General features: G+C 41.8%; 1 protein-coding gene across 1 annotated transcript in view; it reads left to right on the top strand.

The window, feature by feature from the left end:
- Positions 1–17,197, top strand: part of nrg1 (neuregulin 1) — a 40,334-nt gene that overhangs the window by 14,961 nt on the left and 8,176 nt on the right. The window contains 5 exon segments of the mRNA XM_069168919.1: positions 5,510–5,533; positions 10,208–10,310; positions 10,690–10,758; positions 10,760–10,844; positions 10,936–11,057. Coding sequence (XP_069025020.1) covers positions 5,510–5,533; positions 10,208–10,310; positions 10,690–10,758; positions 10,760–10,844; positions 10,936–11,057 — 403 coding nt within the window.

The raw sequence follows: 17,197 nt of genomic DNA, 5'->3' as shown, positions 1-17,197 counted from the left end.
TCTGCCTCCCGAACCGAAACCTGAAAGAAGAACTCTCTGCCTCCTAATCTACTGTTGCAAAATACAGTAACTACAATTTTGTCTGAATTTAGAAGTAAATAAAATGTTGGTCATCCAGGCCTTTATATCTGCAAGACATGTTTGAGGTTTACTAAACTGAGTTTCATCTGTTTTTTTGGGGGGGGATAAATATAAGTGTCTGTCATCTGCATAACGTAAGACATTTATGCAGTGTTTCCTCATGATGTCCCCTGAGAGGGAAGCACTTATAATGTAAAAAGTATTGGCCCTAACACAGAACCTTGTGGTACTCCATAACTAACTTTAGTTCACGTAAATGAGGCGTAACTGACCTCAACACGTTGGAATCCATCTGATGGATCTGATGGGAACCAACTGAATGCAGTTCCTTTTACCTTGATTGGTTGGCGTCAAGGGGCCCAACGTTTGCCAAGAAAACATTCACCACACTCCCTCACACCACCATCAAATCAAATCAAATCAAATCAAATCAAATTACGTCAAATCAAATCCAGTTTATTGTCCCGTCACCAAACCTCTCAGGGCGAGGCAGACTGATGGAGCGTTTCTCTGAGATCTCAGTGCAGTAGTAATAAAAGATAATGCTCATCACATAAAAACATATATCCAGAACAACAGTCGCTGAACCCGCAAGTGGAACATAAAAAAATAGTGCAAGTTAAACAAAAATGATGACAATAATAATCACACAAGTATTTAGTCATGAAGTGGAATAAAAAAAGTAAAATAAATTGTGCAAGTGAAAAACAATGTGCAAATTATGCGCAATTCAACCTGCAGCCATCAGTGTGAGGTAGTTTGATTGTTCAGCCGCCTGATGGAGGAACTAAGTCTGCTGATCTTTGCTCTGAGACTTGGAAACCTCTTACGTAAAGGGCATTGAGGGGGTGTGAGGGGTGCCTGACTATGTTCAGTGGCTCCTCCAGGCTTTGGCTCCGGTACCGGTCCGGGATGGAGGGTAGGGAGACTCCCCTCCACCCTCTGCAGAGCGCTGCTGAATGTAGTGAGGATGTTGGTGGGAAGTGACGCCTGTTCCAGTTTCCTCTGAGAGTGAATTCTCTGTTGGGCTCTTCTGACAGTCCTGGTGGTGTCGGCCTGAGATCTACTCTCTGAGGAACCCGGTGTGGTCCACTCTCTCCACTGTGGGAGGTGTGTGAAGATTGGGACCTCCTGAGGTTTTGTCTGTGTTGAGCACCAGGTTGTTGATATTGCACCAACCAAGTGTTTGACTTCCTCCCTGTATGAGGTGTGAGCAGCACACAGCCTTGAGGGCTCCCGGGCTCTACGTGATGGAGTCGGAGGTTCTGCCACCAACACGGACCGACTGCCGTCTGTTGTTGAAGTCCAAGATCCAGTGAGTGGTAGAGGTGCTGACATCGAGCAGAGGCCGTTTCCTTACAAGGATCTGCAGGATAGACGTGTTGAAGTTCTGTCGTGGGTGTCTTTGTGTTCAGTGTGGTAGATGTTTGTCTCTGTAGATCGGTTTGGATGATGAGTCCAGTGACGAGGGGATGTCGGCTGTGACGTGAGTCCAGAACACTTTATCACTGCGGGAGTCACGGCAATGGGACGGTCACCATTCAAGTCATTAGTATTATTGTGGTTGTCTTGAAGCATCTGGAAACAACGGCTTGACTCAGATGTTAAAGATGTCCGTTAGAACATCTGCTAACTCGTCAGCACACATCCTGGGATGGTTCAGGAAAGGTCTTGTGTTCAGAGAGTTCAGGTGGAGTTTATCCTGATAAAACCCGACGCAGGTTGACCACCTGTCCAACTGTACACAGAATCTGAGTCTGCTCTATTTTAGTAATCAGTCAGTTTATTGTTTATTTTACAGTGAATTAATTTCTTTTAACGATCTGATTAAATACACACACGTGATGAATTAAATAAGGAAAGTGTCAGAGATGCAGAGCAGTTGAAACCAGGCCAAGCTAATGTTATTAATTTATTAGAGAGCAGTATCAGCTGCTTCGGACCTGCAGCTCAGACCAAACTGTCAGCAAGAAACAGAAGGGCAGCAGCAGCAGTGTGGACCTGCAGGTGTATTCATGCCAGTGAGAGCAACTTTAAAAGTGGAGTCTGGGGTTCTGATCCAAAAAACCTTTTGGTCACATTAAAAGAGAATCTGCTCCCCGACAGCTGGCTGAGAAATAATAATGATCATTCACAGCCGTGGTTCTGTAAATATTGCAGCCCGTCAGCAGCAGCGAGTATTGATGCTCGTCTTAAGGATGGGGGGAAGGTTAGACGGAGGACATGTGCTGACGTGATAAACTCCACATCACAAAGAGAAGAAGACCAGAACCAAAACTGAAAACATCCAGCCGGATTAACATCGGCGAGCTTTCTGAAGAAGGGCCGACCTCAGAGGGTTGAAAGACCTGAAGACGGATGCACATTAGCTGACACTCTGTGATTTATACTCAGCAGTGACACATCACGGTCATGTTGTTAGCGTGTGCGTCTGTACGCAAACCTGATATTCTTCATGTTTGTGTGCACGCAGCCTGCATGTATTTAGTGTGATTCAGAGCGAGCTGCAACAGCTGCTGAGAGTTGAGTTCCTGAATTCAGCTGCTGTTTCTGTGCATCTCCGTCATGATCTTTTGTTTCTAAAGCATCAGCCATCAGTGATGTCATCAACCATCAGTGATGTCATCAACCATCAGTGATGTCATCATCCATCAGTGACGTCATCGTTGGTTTGTGAACGTTATGAATCCTCCAGTTCAGATTCTGTCCGTCACCATCCTACTGGTTCGGAGCGGTTTGGAGCAGGAAGTGACCATATTTGGATGAGCTGGGGAGTGATCAGTGTAAATGTGTGAGAAGACTCAGTCATTGTTTATCTGAATGTTGTCCAAAGACAACTGGACTTACTTGAGTTTCATGATGTTTCAGCAGTTGTTTTATAGCCGGTGCTTTTAACCTCGACTCTTGGCTGCATGAGACAGCGACTCTACGACGTCTGTAGTACATCTGCAAATCTGTTTCAGCTGCTGTCACTTTTATTTTCCTGTATCTGCCCTGTAAGTGGTGAGGAACAGTCTGTTGAACTGCTCCTGCAAAAACTAATGGGCCGTTTACACATTTTAATTCACAAAGCTGGGACCGACCAGCCTGCTGAGCTCCACGGATACAAACAGACTTGCTGCTGCTGCAGGGGAATGTTAAGAAAGGTTCAACTGTAGGCAATAATCTCTGATGCAGAACAAGTGTCGGAGCCAACTGAAAACCCTCAAGACAGTTTACAGAGGCACTGAGGTGGTGAACAGGAAGGGAACTGCTAGTGAACGGCACACATGTCTGTACGTGAATCACAACACAGCACACCAACAGAACCACTGACTCCTAACAGGACCAGATCCTGTGTGAACAGAGTGTAACGCTGACTCAGGCGGTTTGTAACTATAAGATATAATGAATCCATGTTTTTCAATATTACTTTTACGTTCATAACTTCATTAACAGGTAGTTTGCTGCAGTTTTTGGAGGCTGGTGGGTACAGTGTAACACGCTTACCTTGCTGTTGCATGTTGCAGTGAAGCACGAATTTGGGTCAAAAATGATGTTCTGACCTTTCACCCATTAACATTAACAGAACAGCCTAGTTCAGGAAAACCACAGAATCCAGGGGTCAGTTGTAGAAACCTGTTCCTGCTGGAAACTCACCAGCAGCAAATATTAATTGATACTATTATTATTATGATGGTTATTATTATATACAGATAACAGGTCTGTATGTACAGCCAGCTGAGCCAGGGATCGTGAAAAAAGTGACAGATTGAAGAAAAGATGTCCTGTAGGTTCTGATACAAGACTCAGTTTGGAAAAATAAGGATTTGCATAAATAATTTTTATCTGGAAAAATATTCAATAACGTCTTTTCCAGTGTGTTGTCACGAAAAGGACTTCACATACCAAAGATCTCCTGTTTTGTTTTCCAATAAAAATTCCTCACAATTGTGCAACAGCACATTTTTTCAAGTGAAGACTTGTAGAATATCCAACAGGAGATCATTCATGTGTGAAGGGATTTTTTTTTTGGTGACAATAAACTGTATAAAAAATTTTTAATTATCTAAAATCCCACCAAAAGACCCCCCCCCCTCCTACTCCCCCCCCCAAAAAAAACAATCCTCAAAATAAAGTAAAAGCCCATGATCCTAAACTCAGTGCACAAAACCTGGTTTTGCACACTCGTAATTTTTTTTTTTACCTACAAGTGTGCTTCACCTCCGCTGTAACATCCAAGAGGAAACAATGGAACATGATCATAGCATGCTAGATTTAGTGTAGCAGACTGTTGAGGATATCAGTGTCCCACTAACTGCATGCAAGATCACTGATTGCAGTTGTAGTCGCTTACAGTTGGTTATATAATAAATTACATGATGTTCACATGGTTTTTAGGTATTTCCTCGCAGTACATTTGGATCTGTGTGTTAGAACAACAGTCTTTCACCAGTATTTTAAAGGTACTGGGAACTCCCTTACCTGCTTCTTTAACAAGATGCACAGTGAAGGACACTACAGGTGAAACTTTTGGCACAATTTCACTTTAAAACTTTCAAGGAGTGAAAAGGACAGAAAATGTATGATTAATGTGGAAAGTGAATTTTAGTCCCAACCGGAAACAAAACGAACTTGTTGCTGAAATATTGTAGAGCCCTTTCCATCATTTTAAATGTGAGCCATGTTTGTTGGTACAGCTGCGTGTTTGGGCTCGTGAGTTTGGATTCGTGCAGTCTTGTTGGCAGTGTTACGATAACTTCTCTTCAGGCCGGTGTCACGGCGAGTCGCTTTGTGGAAGTCGGCTGGTGGACGGTTGTGGAGCACACGTGACGTTCGGGCAGGGAACAGGAGATCACAGACCTGCAATTAACATGTGATGCTGTAGAAAGAAAGGGTTTTTAAAAAGACTGAATGTAATTTGCAGTCCAGGATCAACACAGTGGAGTCTGTTCTATCTGTGGTTTGATGCTGCGGTTGTGTTAAAGTGCAGTATGTTTGTATAAGGTCGTCTAAAGCTCATCTGAATCGTACAGTTTATGGCATTGAGATTTCTGTGTTACCTTACGGTGTGTGGCATATTTGTGTGTTGTCATAGCAACCGGCAGCATGTCACTCTTGTTGTCCCAGATTTGATTTGCAGAGATGCACGTAGAATCTCGACGTCTGGGAAATGTTGAGAAAAACAGACTTTGAGCATTTAAACATGTCAGTGTTTGTTTGTTTCCTGTGTCTTCAGGATGATTTCAGACGCTTCCTGTTTACATAAAGGGTTATATGGAACATCAGTTTATAGGTTTGTGTATCATGATAATGTAATAGTTCATGTATAATGATTTTTCATAGTGTGTTACCTCCTGATTCTGACGACAGCATAACTGAGAAAAATGAATATGAATCCAATTTTGTGTTCTTTTTCCATGTTTCGGTCACATTTCTGCACTGACAGAACATCTTGGGATTGAATTCATGGGTATGGATTATTCCTTCCTCCTAGTTTGCAGATGTGAGACTGAAAGCTCAAAGCCTCTGATAAAGCTAGTTTTTTTCTTGTCAGCTGAGGGGATCATACGGCCTTCACTATAATTAAGAAATCCAAAATAAAACCAACACACCAATAATGTTTATGATGAAGCAGCGTGATGCATCTGCAAACGAACAAATGCCACATGTGCTATTGATGAAAACACCACGAAATCCCGGGAGGCTGTATGTTCGTATCCCTTCAGCTCTCCCTCGCTGCATTTTCTGTTGCTAAAAGTGTTCAGCATGAAACAAAAGAGCAGCATCACTCTCCTCCTCCATCCATCACTTGCTGTGTGCCTTCCTGTTTCCACCTCCATCGTACAGTATGTTTCCAACTGTTCCTTATATCCCCTCTTCCTTAAAGCATCTCTACGTGGTTTCTGCCTCTTCTCAGCACATTGAGGAAAGGACAGCTTATGTCTGCTGCATAATGTGTTTTCAGATATGTAATATCATCCCGTTGAAGGAAAGCAGATGAAAATTAGACTTTTGGTTAAATGTGGAACATTTACATTGCAAATAGAATGCATATTAGTACTATTTCATGTAAAAATACATTATTCACTTTTTAGGGCACAGTTAAATTTATATACAATTATAAATTATTTCAAATTTGAGCACTGGGGAAAAACCCTCTCTGCAGCTGCTTTACGAAACCCTTTGATGTTATATAAATGATTATATACAGATCTGTTTCCAAAAAAGTTGTGACGCTGTGTTAAATATAAATAAAAACAGAATGCAATTAAAACAAAGACATTTTTATTGTTTTATGAAAAACAGATGCTCATTTTGAATTTGATGGCAGCAACACACTTCTGAATATTTGACACAGGGTCAACAAAAGACTGGAGAACACTGAAAAAAACACTTGGTGGAACATCTCACAATTAATCAGGTTACCTGGCAACAGATCAGTAACATGATTGAGTATAAAAAGATCATTTCAGAGAGGCGGAGTCTCAGCATTAAAAACGGACACAATTCTCTTGTGAAAATCACTGCATGGGCTCAGGAACACTTGTGAAAACCATCGTCTGTGAACACAGTTCATTGCTGCGTCCACAAATGAAGGTTAAAACTCTCCAAAGAAGAAACCAGATAGAAACATGATCAGAAACATCGCCGCCTTCTCTGGACCGAGATCATTGAAGATGGACTGAGGTGAAGTGGAAAACTGTCCTGAGGTCTGATGGATCACAATCTGAGATTCTGTTTGGAAATCATGGATGCTGCATCCTCCAGGTTGAAGAGGAGAGGGACCATCCAGCTTGTTATCAGTGCTCAGTTCTAAAGCCAGCATCTGTGATGGTACAGAGATGCATTAGTCAAGCAACTTGAGCATCTAGAAGGAAGCATTAATGCTGAATGATATATTCAGGTTTTGGAGCAACATGTGCTGCCATCCAGACAACGTCTCTTTCAGGGAAGGTCTTGTTTATTTCAGCAGAACAACTTCCAACCACATTCTGCACGTATTCCAACAGCATGGCTCTCTAATAGAAGAGTCCGCTGATAAACTGGCCTCCTGCAGTCCAGACCTGTCAATCATTGAAAACATCTGAAGCATCATGACATGAAAAATACAACAAAGGAGACCCTGAACTGTTAAGCAGCTGAAATCATATATCAGGCAAGAATGGGACCACATTTCACTTTCAAAACTCCAGAAACTGGTCTCCTCAGTTCCCAAATGTTTCCAGAGTGTTGTTAAAACAAGAGGTGATGCAACACAGTGGTGAACATGAACCTGGAAAAACTTTATAGAGACGTGTTGCTGACATCAAATTCAAAATCAGCAGATATTTTTCATAAAACAATAATATTTCTCAGTTTCAACATTTGATATGTTGTGTTTGGTCTATTTTCAATTGAATACGGGTTTATATAATTTAAAAATCATTCTATTTTTATTTACATTTTACACTGCTTCACAACTTTTTTGGGAATGGGGTTGTAATTAATACATTATTTGACTGCACTTTGCTAAATCATATGCAACTGTTTAAAAATCAATAAGCCCCACTTCTCTCGGTTATGATTATATAGCGCCAAGTCATAACACAAGTCATCTCAGGATACTTTCCATCGTGAGGTCAATACCTTACAGTATTACAGAGAAACCCAACCATTTACCAGTTACTACATGAGTGACAGCTGGAACAAAACCTCCATTTTAACAGGAAGAAATCTCCAACTGAAGCAGACTCATAGGAGGGTCACCATCTGACTCAGTCGGTTTGAGTGAGCGGAGAGCAGGGAAAGAAAAGAACAGCTTAGAGAAATAACAACCAATAAACAGATGGCAGGTTGATGGGTTGATATAACCACAGATCAGAAACATGCAGCTGCAGCGATACCTGCAGAAAGGAACATACAGAGAGGACCTGAGAGGAAGAAGCACAAAGATAACGGTATCTAAGAGTTACTGGGACGTCCTGATAATAAGGAATTACCAACAGTCCAGCCTGGAGGTAACCAAGACATGGACTTGTTTTTCAGCGTCTTCCCATGTTGGAAATGATTTTGGTTGTTGTCGTCAATCCCACTCTTTTAAAAGGGAGGGCAAAATGTGCTGGCAATACAAACACGGTATATTCAACACCACAGGGCTTCACCACATAACCACAGACGGCTGGGAACCAGAGAACATTCAAAGATGTTGGACAGACGGTTTGCTGGTTAGGGAGTAGGGGAATCAGAAACCTGGGGCAGATGGACTGGAAGAAAGAGACATGGGCCACTCATCAGGGTGATGATTGACAGAGTGATGGGCAGGACTCTGGCAGCCAGGTGTAACCTCCCAGGAGGGCCGGCTGAAAACTGTTCCGGACAGGAAGTGGGTGGAAGGCTGAAAAACCAAAAGCAGTCAGTTACTTGCTGGGCACATGCAGACAGGGAAGACAGATGAAGGCTGGGGGGGTTCGGCCTGGTGGGCCAATGGTGACTCAGGCTCGACATCGGCTGACCCGGTGCCCCTACTGGGCAGCAAGGCATCAGCTGTAATGCTGGGCAGCTGAAGGGGCCCCATGTTGTCAAAAGCCACATTTTCTTACCGGGAGAAAGTCCAGCAGAAAGCTGACCGGCCGGAGAGCAGCAGGCTGGCTGGTTGCGAGCGGTTTGGGAGGTTGGCTGGGGGCTAGCAGGCTAAATGAGACGTAGCCACCTGTGGTACCAGCCAGACGCTGGTTGGCCCAGAAACTGGATCAGGCAGGAGGCAAGCAGAGTTAGGGCTAGCCAGGTTTGGAGGGTGATCCAGTGGAGGTCTTGTTGGACAAAAGAGTAACTGGGTCAATCCAGAGCACCTGAACACTCCTTCTGAGATTCACAAACTTTTCAAAGTGACTTCCACCTCCTGTCACTCCTCCATGATGAATCCAGTGTCGTCTGGGTCCATTTTGTGCTCGATCGTACCATAACACAAAACACAGAAGGTAAAATCAATGTACTTATAAAAAGCTGGTCCCCGATTACAAAAACTGGCAAAGATTGAAAAACCAGTGAACAAAAAGAAGTCCAAAAGACACTGTTAATAACAGCTGGACAGTAAAGATCGTAGATATACGAGCTACGTGATTACAAAAGACAGCAGGAAACACAATAAAGAACCACGACAGTGTCGGCATGATACAGGATGTGTTCCTCTGTAAAGAGTCCAGACTGAGGTTTTTAAGTAAAATGAACATGCCTCCTATACAATACACAATATTAGTTTTAATTTGTAATGCATGTGCACGTGTGTCAATATGCAAAATATCTGTACAACCTGAAAATACGACTTCCAAAAGGCCTACAGAGATTCACATGAGGAAAAAGGAAAAGTAAGACACTTCTAGAAAAATGAAATACAAATGGAAACACTTGAATGAAGTGTGTTTCACATTATACTGCCTTGAAAGGAGTGAACATGTTTTCCAGAAAGGAATTTACATTATTTCTGAGTAAAAGGACCCAACGCTGAGATAACCTCAGTGATGGGCTACAGTTCTCGCCACTCCACCATAAGATATGAAGGCTTCTATAAATTATAGATCAGGATAATAAGAGAGAAGCAGGAGTCATGATGTGAAAGACGATCTGGTGTTAGAGACATTTCTTTGAATCGCTAACTAGAAACCTGTCGATACAGGATTTACTGGCAAATGCTACTATTTGTATTTAACAAATAAAAATACCCGATATCAGTATATAGGCAAATAATCCTTTTTTTTTTTTTTTTTTTTTTTTTTTAATTTTTTAGAAATAGCTTAAAGAAACACTTTTGGATAAATAAAGCTTAAATTATTTATTTAAGGTTTTTGACAAAAGGAGAAATCTCAATGTATCTTTGACATTTCTGTGCTAACTGTTACTGATTAGCTGATAAGCTACAACAACATCACTTATAATCACCATCTGTCATAGAAATGAAAGTTAGATACACACCTCTCTCACTAGGTCAACCTCAGTCACATCATTAATAGAAATTCGCCTGTAATTGAAGGATGGCTGTTGGTTGCTGTAAATCTAAAACCTTCATCACAGAGCTTCTTCTTATTGTTTGGGTTCATGGCTTGTCTTTGTGTGTGACTGTGTGTGTTTCCAACCTGATGTTTTACAGAATGGTTGTCCTCTCTTTCAGAAGCTGAGGAGCTGTATCAGAAACGTATTTTAACAATAACAGGGATCTGCATTGCGCTCCTAGTCGTTGGAATCATGTGTGTGGTTGCCTACTGCAAAACAAAGTAATTCATGTCACAATTTTATGTTTGATTTTTAACATAAAGGTGCTTACTGATGTTGTTATATAGTACCTAAAAGTGAACCCAAATCCCCACAACTGTGTGAAACCATTTCTTTGTAAAGCACTTTTAAAAAGCTGGGTCACATTTTGGTCACAGATCCAAATGAAAGAATAAATTGATGCCAAACAAAAAACAACAGAAAAAGATTTAGTAAATAAATATTCAGATCAGAAAACACCGGCTCAGAGAAGTTTGGGGGTTTTGTGGTGCTATTGGCGACTATAACAACATGGCCACCTGAATTTTGTACTGATGTTAATGAATAAATAATATTAATCACTATTGCTGCAGTCATGACATCGTGTTTGTTTCTTCGCAGTAAGCAGAGGAAGAAACTACGTGAGCGTCTGAGGCAGAGCCTAAGGAAGAAGAGGAACCACAAAGCCAACGGCGGGTACCGGCTCCAACCCGGCCGGCTCCAGTGCAGGACGTCGGATTTCTAACTTGCCTCTTCAAGATCTGCAGCTTATCAACGTACGCTGTTACTCTGGTATCAAATAGAAGGCTGAGAAACCCGATGCGCTCACGACAACCATCAACCCGGTTTCTGCTTCTCTTTTTTTAGAAATGTAACGGGATGACTACGCCGCATGCAGCTGAGAAGGACACAGAAACAACCTTCTCCACAAGCAAATATGCCTTATCTGCGCATGAACACACCACACTCACCCACATCTCCAGCCAAAGGTGAGGACGAACGTCACAGTCATACTGGCACTTTGGAAAATTTGGCTTGCTTTTAATCAGTGAGTACAGGGTTGGGAACTTTATGTCCAGGTAATGTGGGAGGGGACAAACTAAAGTATGTCCACTTCCTCCTGGAGCAACGTCCTTGTAGCTCGTCCAGCTGCCAGATAACACTGTGAAGCCCAGAGGTGACTTTTGTGGTGAGAATTCATCATCCTGAAATATACACCACTAGGAAGTGAATAACTGCAACCACATGGCTTTACACCGTGATTATCAGTTACATAACTGGTCACCATAATTGATTTATTCCTTTATATTACGACTAATATACTCATACCTCTCTATACTATAACAAAAGGCTCTATAACCTATATTCTATATCTATCTATTCCATATGAATGGCAGAAAGAAGTCATGCATAATATATATGCAACCCGGTATCACAGCAAAACGTGAAATAGACACGCTTTGGCTTGTCAAGGCGTGACAGTTACATGTTTTCCTGTAGTGTATGAAAATGAAACCTCCTGCACGCTTAGAGCTGTGTGATTTACAGGAAAATTTTACATTGAGCAAAAACACATGGTTGGGGTTAGGAAACAAAAAACAATGGAACATTGTCACCTCCTGGATTTAAACCTCATCGTCCACCAAGCCGAGGTGGGAGGCGGGGCCCTGGTCACCTGATCCCGCGTCACGTGACATTGATGTGGGTGTAAGTTTTACACTTTCAAAAATGTGTAACTTTCACGCCTAGACAGTCCAAAGCGTGGCTATTTCACGTTTTCCCTGTATTGGACCGGCGTGCCTATTTCACTCCTTGCCTTGACACAGGATTGATACATGTATGAGGAATGTGGCCGCACAACTCCACTCGTAAACCAACTCCAGTTCTTCAACCTGATTTGGACCCAAAAAGGTTTGCAAGCAACAGTAGCACATATTATTAATCCATTTGTTCTGTGCAAAATACAGTATACTTGATGTCATGACATGATTTCTGATGTCACAAATGTTTCCTGATCATTTACCTGCACCTTTATCAATCAATCACTCTATCAAACTTTATTTATAGCACTTTTCCTACATTTTGGTGCAGTTCAAAATACTTCACAGATGATTGACAGACCAATAATAAGACAGACAGTTGTAGACCAGAAAAATAAAATACATTAAATAAATATTTAAAAATAACAAATTAAAAGGAAAAAAAGACAATTTAAACAAAACACTTTTAGACCAATGCACACAAGATGATAAAGATAATAAAATGCAGAAGATAGATGAAAAGCTAAAATGACAATAAGAGTGTTAAAATAGAGTGAGATAAGAACTAGAAACTAAAAACAAGAATTAAAATGAGGATCATTAAATAAATAGATAGATAGATAGATAGATAGATAGATAGATAGATAGATAGATAGATAGATAGATAGATAGATAGATAGATAGATAGATAGATAGATAGATAGATAGATAGATAGATAGATAGATAGATAGATAGATAATTTATTAATCCCCAAGGGGAAATTCTTTCACTACAGCAGCATTTATAGATACAGGAAATAAATAAAATAACATTAAAAAATATTAAATATAAAAATGCACAGTATATACAATAAAATAGAATAAAATAAAATAGAATAATTAAATTAAAACTAACTAAACAATAGTGCAAAGTTTTTTTTAATTGTTTTTTTTATATATTTAAACAACCAAGAAAAACAGACAACGGTGTTATTGTTGTGTGATGGATTTTGCCAGAGGTGAGTTATTGTACAGTTTTATTGCAGTGGGCAGGAATGATCTCCTGTATCTGTCCTTGTGACAGCAGCTGGAGGAGTCTTTTGGAGAACGTCCTCCTCTGTCTCTGCAGCAGGTGGTGGAGAGGGTGGTCAGGATTATCCAATATGGATAATAGTTTGTTCAGCGTCCACCACCTTTTCCAGACTATCTAGTTTGTAGCCGATGATGGAGCCGGCCTTCTTAACCAGTTTGTTAAGTCTGTTGGTGTCACCGGCTCCAATGCTGCTCCCCCAGCAGACCACAGTGAAGTACAGTTCACTGGCCACAACAGACTGGTAGAACATCTCCAACATCTTGCTGCACACATTGAAGGATCGAAGTTTCCTCAAGAAAAAGAGTCGACTCATCCCCTTCTTGTAGACAGCATTGATGTTGGTCTTCCAGTTCAGTCTGTTGTCATGGAGACACCAGGTACTTGTACTCCTCCACCATGTCCACCTCCTCTCCCAGAACTCTCAGCGGTTGTGGAGGCGTCACCTTCCTCCTGAAGTCGACCACCATCTCTCTGGTCTTGGCCACGTTCAGGAGCAGATGATTTCTTCCCGCCCACTCCACAAAGTCCTCCACTACTGCCCTGTACTCGTCCTCCCGTCCATCCCTTATACACCGTCCACTGCAGAGTCATCAGAGAACTTCTGCAGATGTCTTGACTCTGAGTTGTACTGGAAGTCAGTGGTGTAGAAGGTGAACAGGAAGGGAGACAGAACAGTTCCCTGTGGAGCTCCAGTACCACTGACCACCGTATCAGACAGCACACTGCCCAGACGGACAAACTGTGGTCTGCCTGTCAGGTAGTCAGTGATCCAGGAGACGGTGGACGTGTCCACCCCCACCACCCGCAGCTTCTCACTCAGTAGCAGTGGTTGGATGGTGTTAAATGCACTGGAGAAATCAAAGAAAGTGATTCTCACAGAGTCACCGGTTCCATCCAGGTGAGACTGAGTTCGTTGCAGCAGGTAGATGATGGCATCGTCCACTCCCACACGAGGCTGGTACGCAAATTGCAGAGGGTCCAGAGAAGATTTCACCAGCGGCTTGAGGTGGCCCAAGACCAGCCTCTCCAGAATGCATTAAAAAGATAAAAGATTTAAACAGAAGCTGGGATGAAACATTAGATAGGATAGGTAAGAGCAATAAAAGTGTGTAAAAATAACCGAGAGGGCGATGAAAGGTATGAAAGAGTGAAGTAAAGAAATAAAGAAAACAAAATAGATAAAGAGAAACTTTAAAAGTAAATATGATAAAATGAAAATATGTCTAAAAGCCATTTGAATTAAAAGCAAGGCTGAAGAGATTTTCAAGTCACACAACATTATCACAACATAAGATACGGCACATCGTGACATTCAGTGTCATCTCTGCAGCTTGCAGTGAAAGCACCACATCAGAGGACTGATGCTTCCCTTTGAGAGATCCACTTAGAAAAGAGCACCGCATAAATGTTTGCTGCGGTTTTAAATGAGCGGGTGACAGTAATCACGCTGATGGTGAAAAGCTTTTGGTGGTGAAGTAAGACTGTTGTTTGATGGACGGGCTGAAAATGGAAAGTTGAACATGGTCATCTTTAAAAGGTTTTTCTTTATATTTTCTTTATGTGTTGTCTCACTGATTGTGATGGATTCATCCATGTAAGTTAAAATAGAGTTGAGACTGAACAGCTCTGACAGCCTGACTGGTGCATTATGGGAGAGGTGTTGTATGGGCTACTGCCTTCTAGGTTTTAACTTTGAGCTGAATCCCTGTCCTCGGGAGGATTGCGGATTTACTTCAGTTTGTAAAAGAAGTTCTTGGGTTTCCTGTGCTGATGAGGAGCTTTGTGAAGCTACAGCAGAGTGTCATCTGCGTAGAGACGGATCTCTGGATGTGTTTGAAGTCCTGTGATGTTGATGTTTTGGGGAAATGGCAGCTGCCGAAGGCTCCTTAAAGGTGATGAGTAGAGTGGGCAGCCTTGCTTCCTCCTTCTGTGCAGTGTGCATTATTATGATGTGTCCTGTGAGGAACGACAGAGGTCAAAGGTCAGGTGTTCAGTCAATAAATGATTTTCCAAAACTAAATTGTGCGGAACTGAGGTATAAAAGTCAAAAGATCAGATTTGATATTTCATTGTGTGCCTCTCTTTTGTACACTAACCCTGACAGTTTGTCATCAACACAGGCTCTGGTGCACACACTAGCTCCCCCTACAGTCCACCACTATAATACATAGTAAATGTCCTGTCATGTCTCCTCACTGATGATTCTGCCGGTAAATTCTCCTTGAGCTCTTTCGTGCAGCACCGGACGCTACTTTTTCACAATGTCTGCCTCTCTGTTCTTGACCTCTCAAACCAAAAAGTGAAATCCGTGTCTGTGGCTCCCCGTTGGGCTCTTGAGAGACAATGCAGAAGGCTAATGGACCTTTTTCACTGCAGACATATTGACAGTATGTCACAGGTGTGTTTGTATTAATGATGACTCAGTTCCATTAAGTGTCCCAGTAAGACAGTGAGTCAGCATGCACTAAAGCAGGACCTCCTCTTGCCATTAATAAGCCTGCTGTTTCCCTACTGTGACAAAATGTCTGCCCTGAAACAGGTCTTCAGGCTACAAATCCCCCCCAACATCCTAAAAAGACTCGTGGTTCAATATCAGACTGCAATTAAAGAGGCAAGATACATGTTTTTTTCTTTATGGATTTTAAGAAATGCCCGTAGCTCAAATTATTCTTTATGGTTACTGATTCTGTTTTAATCGGATGTATTTCCCACTATCGGTTCCTGGAGTTTATATCAATTATGAACTGCTCCTTGGCCACTGGTGTGCTTCCTTCTCATTTTTATCATTAAGTCTACAAGCCCTGTTTAAAAAATCTCATCTTGACTCGCTCACTCTCAGCTCACTCTCAGCAATTGCCTCTCAAAAGTTTGCCTCTCAGCTGATTGAATATAAATGTACAAATATTTTTGATGATTTCCAGTCTGGTTTCAGAGCTCTACTGAAACAGCCTTACCTGCATATTTCACTGAACACAGTCTGTCATGTTTGCGTGTGCGCTGTGTTTTTGTTTCGTTGTCTGTCTGGCGTCATATCTCACCGGGAGCGTGTCAGAAGTGTTTTGTCTGCTTTTTTTTTCTTACTTCCTATTTTGGTCATGTTTCCTTGATTTCTGTGCTTCTGTCGATGTTAACAATGTTAAACAGTTTATTTTTTGTTGTCATTTCCTACTTTGTGCTGCAGCCTACAGACAAAGTTAATACAGCCTGCTGTGTTTTAGTCATTAAAAACATTAATTCTTCTACTTTTTGCGTAACTATTTCACATATCGTGTCTGTAGCGGGAGGACAATGCATTTCTTGTCTAAATTGAAAGACCGCGGGGGTCGACAGTGATGTAGTGATGTGTTTTATGATCGGAAGTTTGCACATTGGTGTTGGCGGAAAACCAATATTGGATGGTGGTGATCTTCAGCCCTCAGGCAGCACTGCATTAAAAACACACTATTCTGGAGTGGAAATCACTGCATGGGCTCAGGAACACTTCTGAAAACCATCGTCTGTGAACACAGTTTATCGCTGCGTCCACAAATGCAGGTTAAAACTCTCCAAAGAAGAAACCAGATAGAAACATAATCAGAAACACCGTCGCCTTCTCTGGACCGAGATCATTGAAGATGGACTGAGGTGAAGTGGAAAACTGTCCTGAGGTCTGATAGATCACAATCTGAGATTCTGTTTGTAAATCATGGACGCTGCATCCTCCAGGTTGAAGAGGAGAGGGACCATCCAGCTTGTTATCAGTGCCCAGTTCTAAAGCCAGCATCTGTGATGGTACAGGGATGCGTTAGTGCACATGGCATGGGTAGCTTGAACATCTGGAAGGAAGCATTAATGCTGAATGATATATTCAGGTTTTGGAGCAACATATGCTGCCATCCAGACAACGTCTCTTTCATGGAAGGTCTTGTTTATTTCAGCAGAACAACATCCAACCACATTCTGCATGTATTCCAACAGCATGGCTCCGTAGTAGAATAGTTCGCTGATAAACTGACCTCCTGCAGTCCAGACCTGTCAATCATTGAAAACATATGGAGCATCATGACATGAAAAATACAACAAAGGAGACGCTGAACTGTTGAGCAACTGAAATCCTCTATCAGGCAAGAATGGGACCACATTTCACTTTCAAAACTCCAGAATCTGGTCTCCTCAGTTCCAAAACGTTTACAGAGTGTTGTTAAAAGAGGTGATGCAGCACAGTGGTGAACATGAACCTGTCACAACTTTATAGAGACGTGTTGCTGCCATCAAATTCAAAATGAGCAGATATGTTTTATAAAACAATCAATTTTCT

Source organism: Embiotoca jacksoni, unplaced genomic scaffold, assembly GCF_022577435.1.
Source record: "Embiotoca jacksoni isolate LCO1_2020_lvr unplaced genomic scaffold, fEmbJac1.0.p SCAF_42, whole genome shotgun sequence".
Classification (NCBI taxonomy): domain Eukaryota; kingdom Metazoa; phylum Chordata; class Actinopteri; family Embiotocidae; genus Embiotoca; species Embiotoca jacksoni.
Note: the sequence above shows the minus strand (reverse complement) of the source record. Positions and strands in the feature narration are given on the sequence as shown.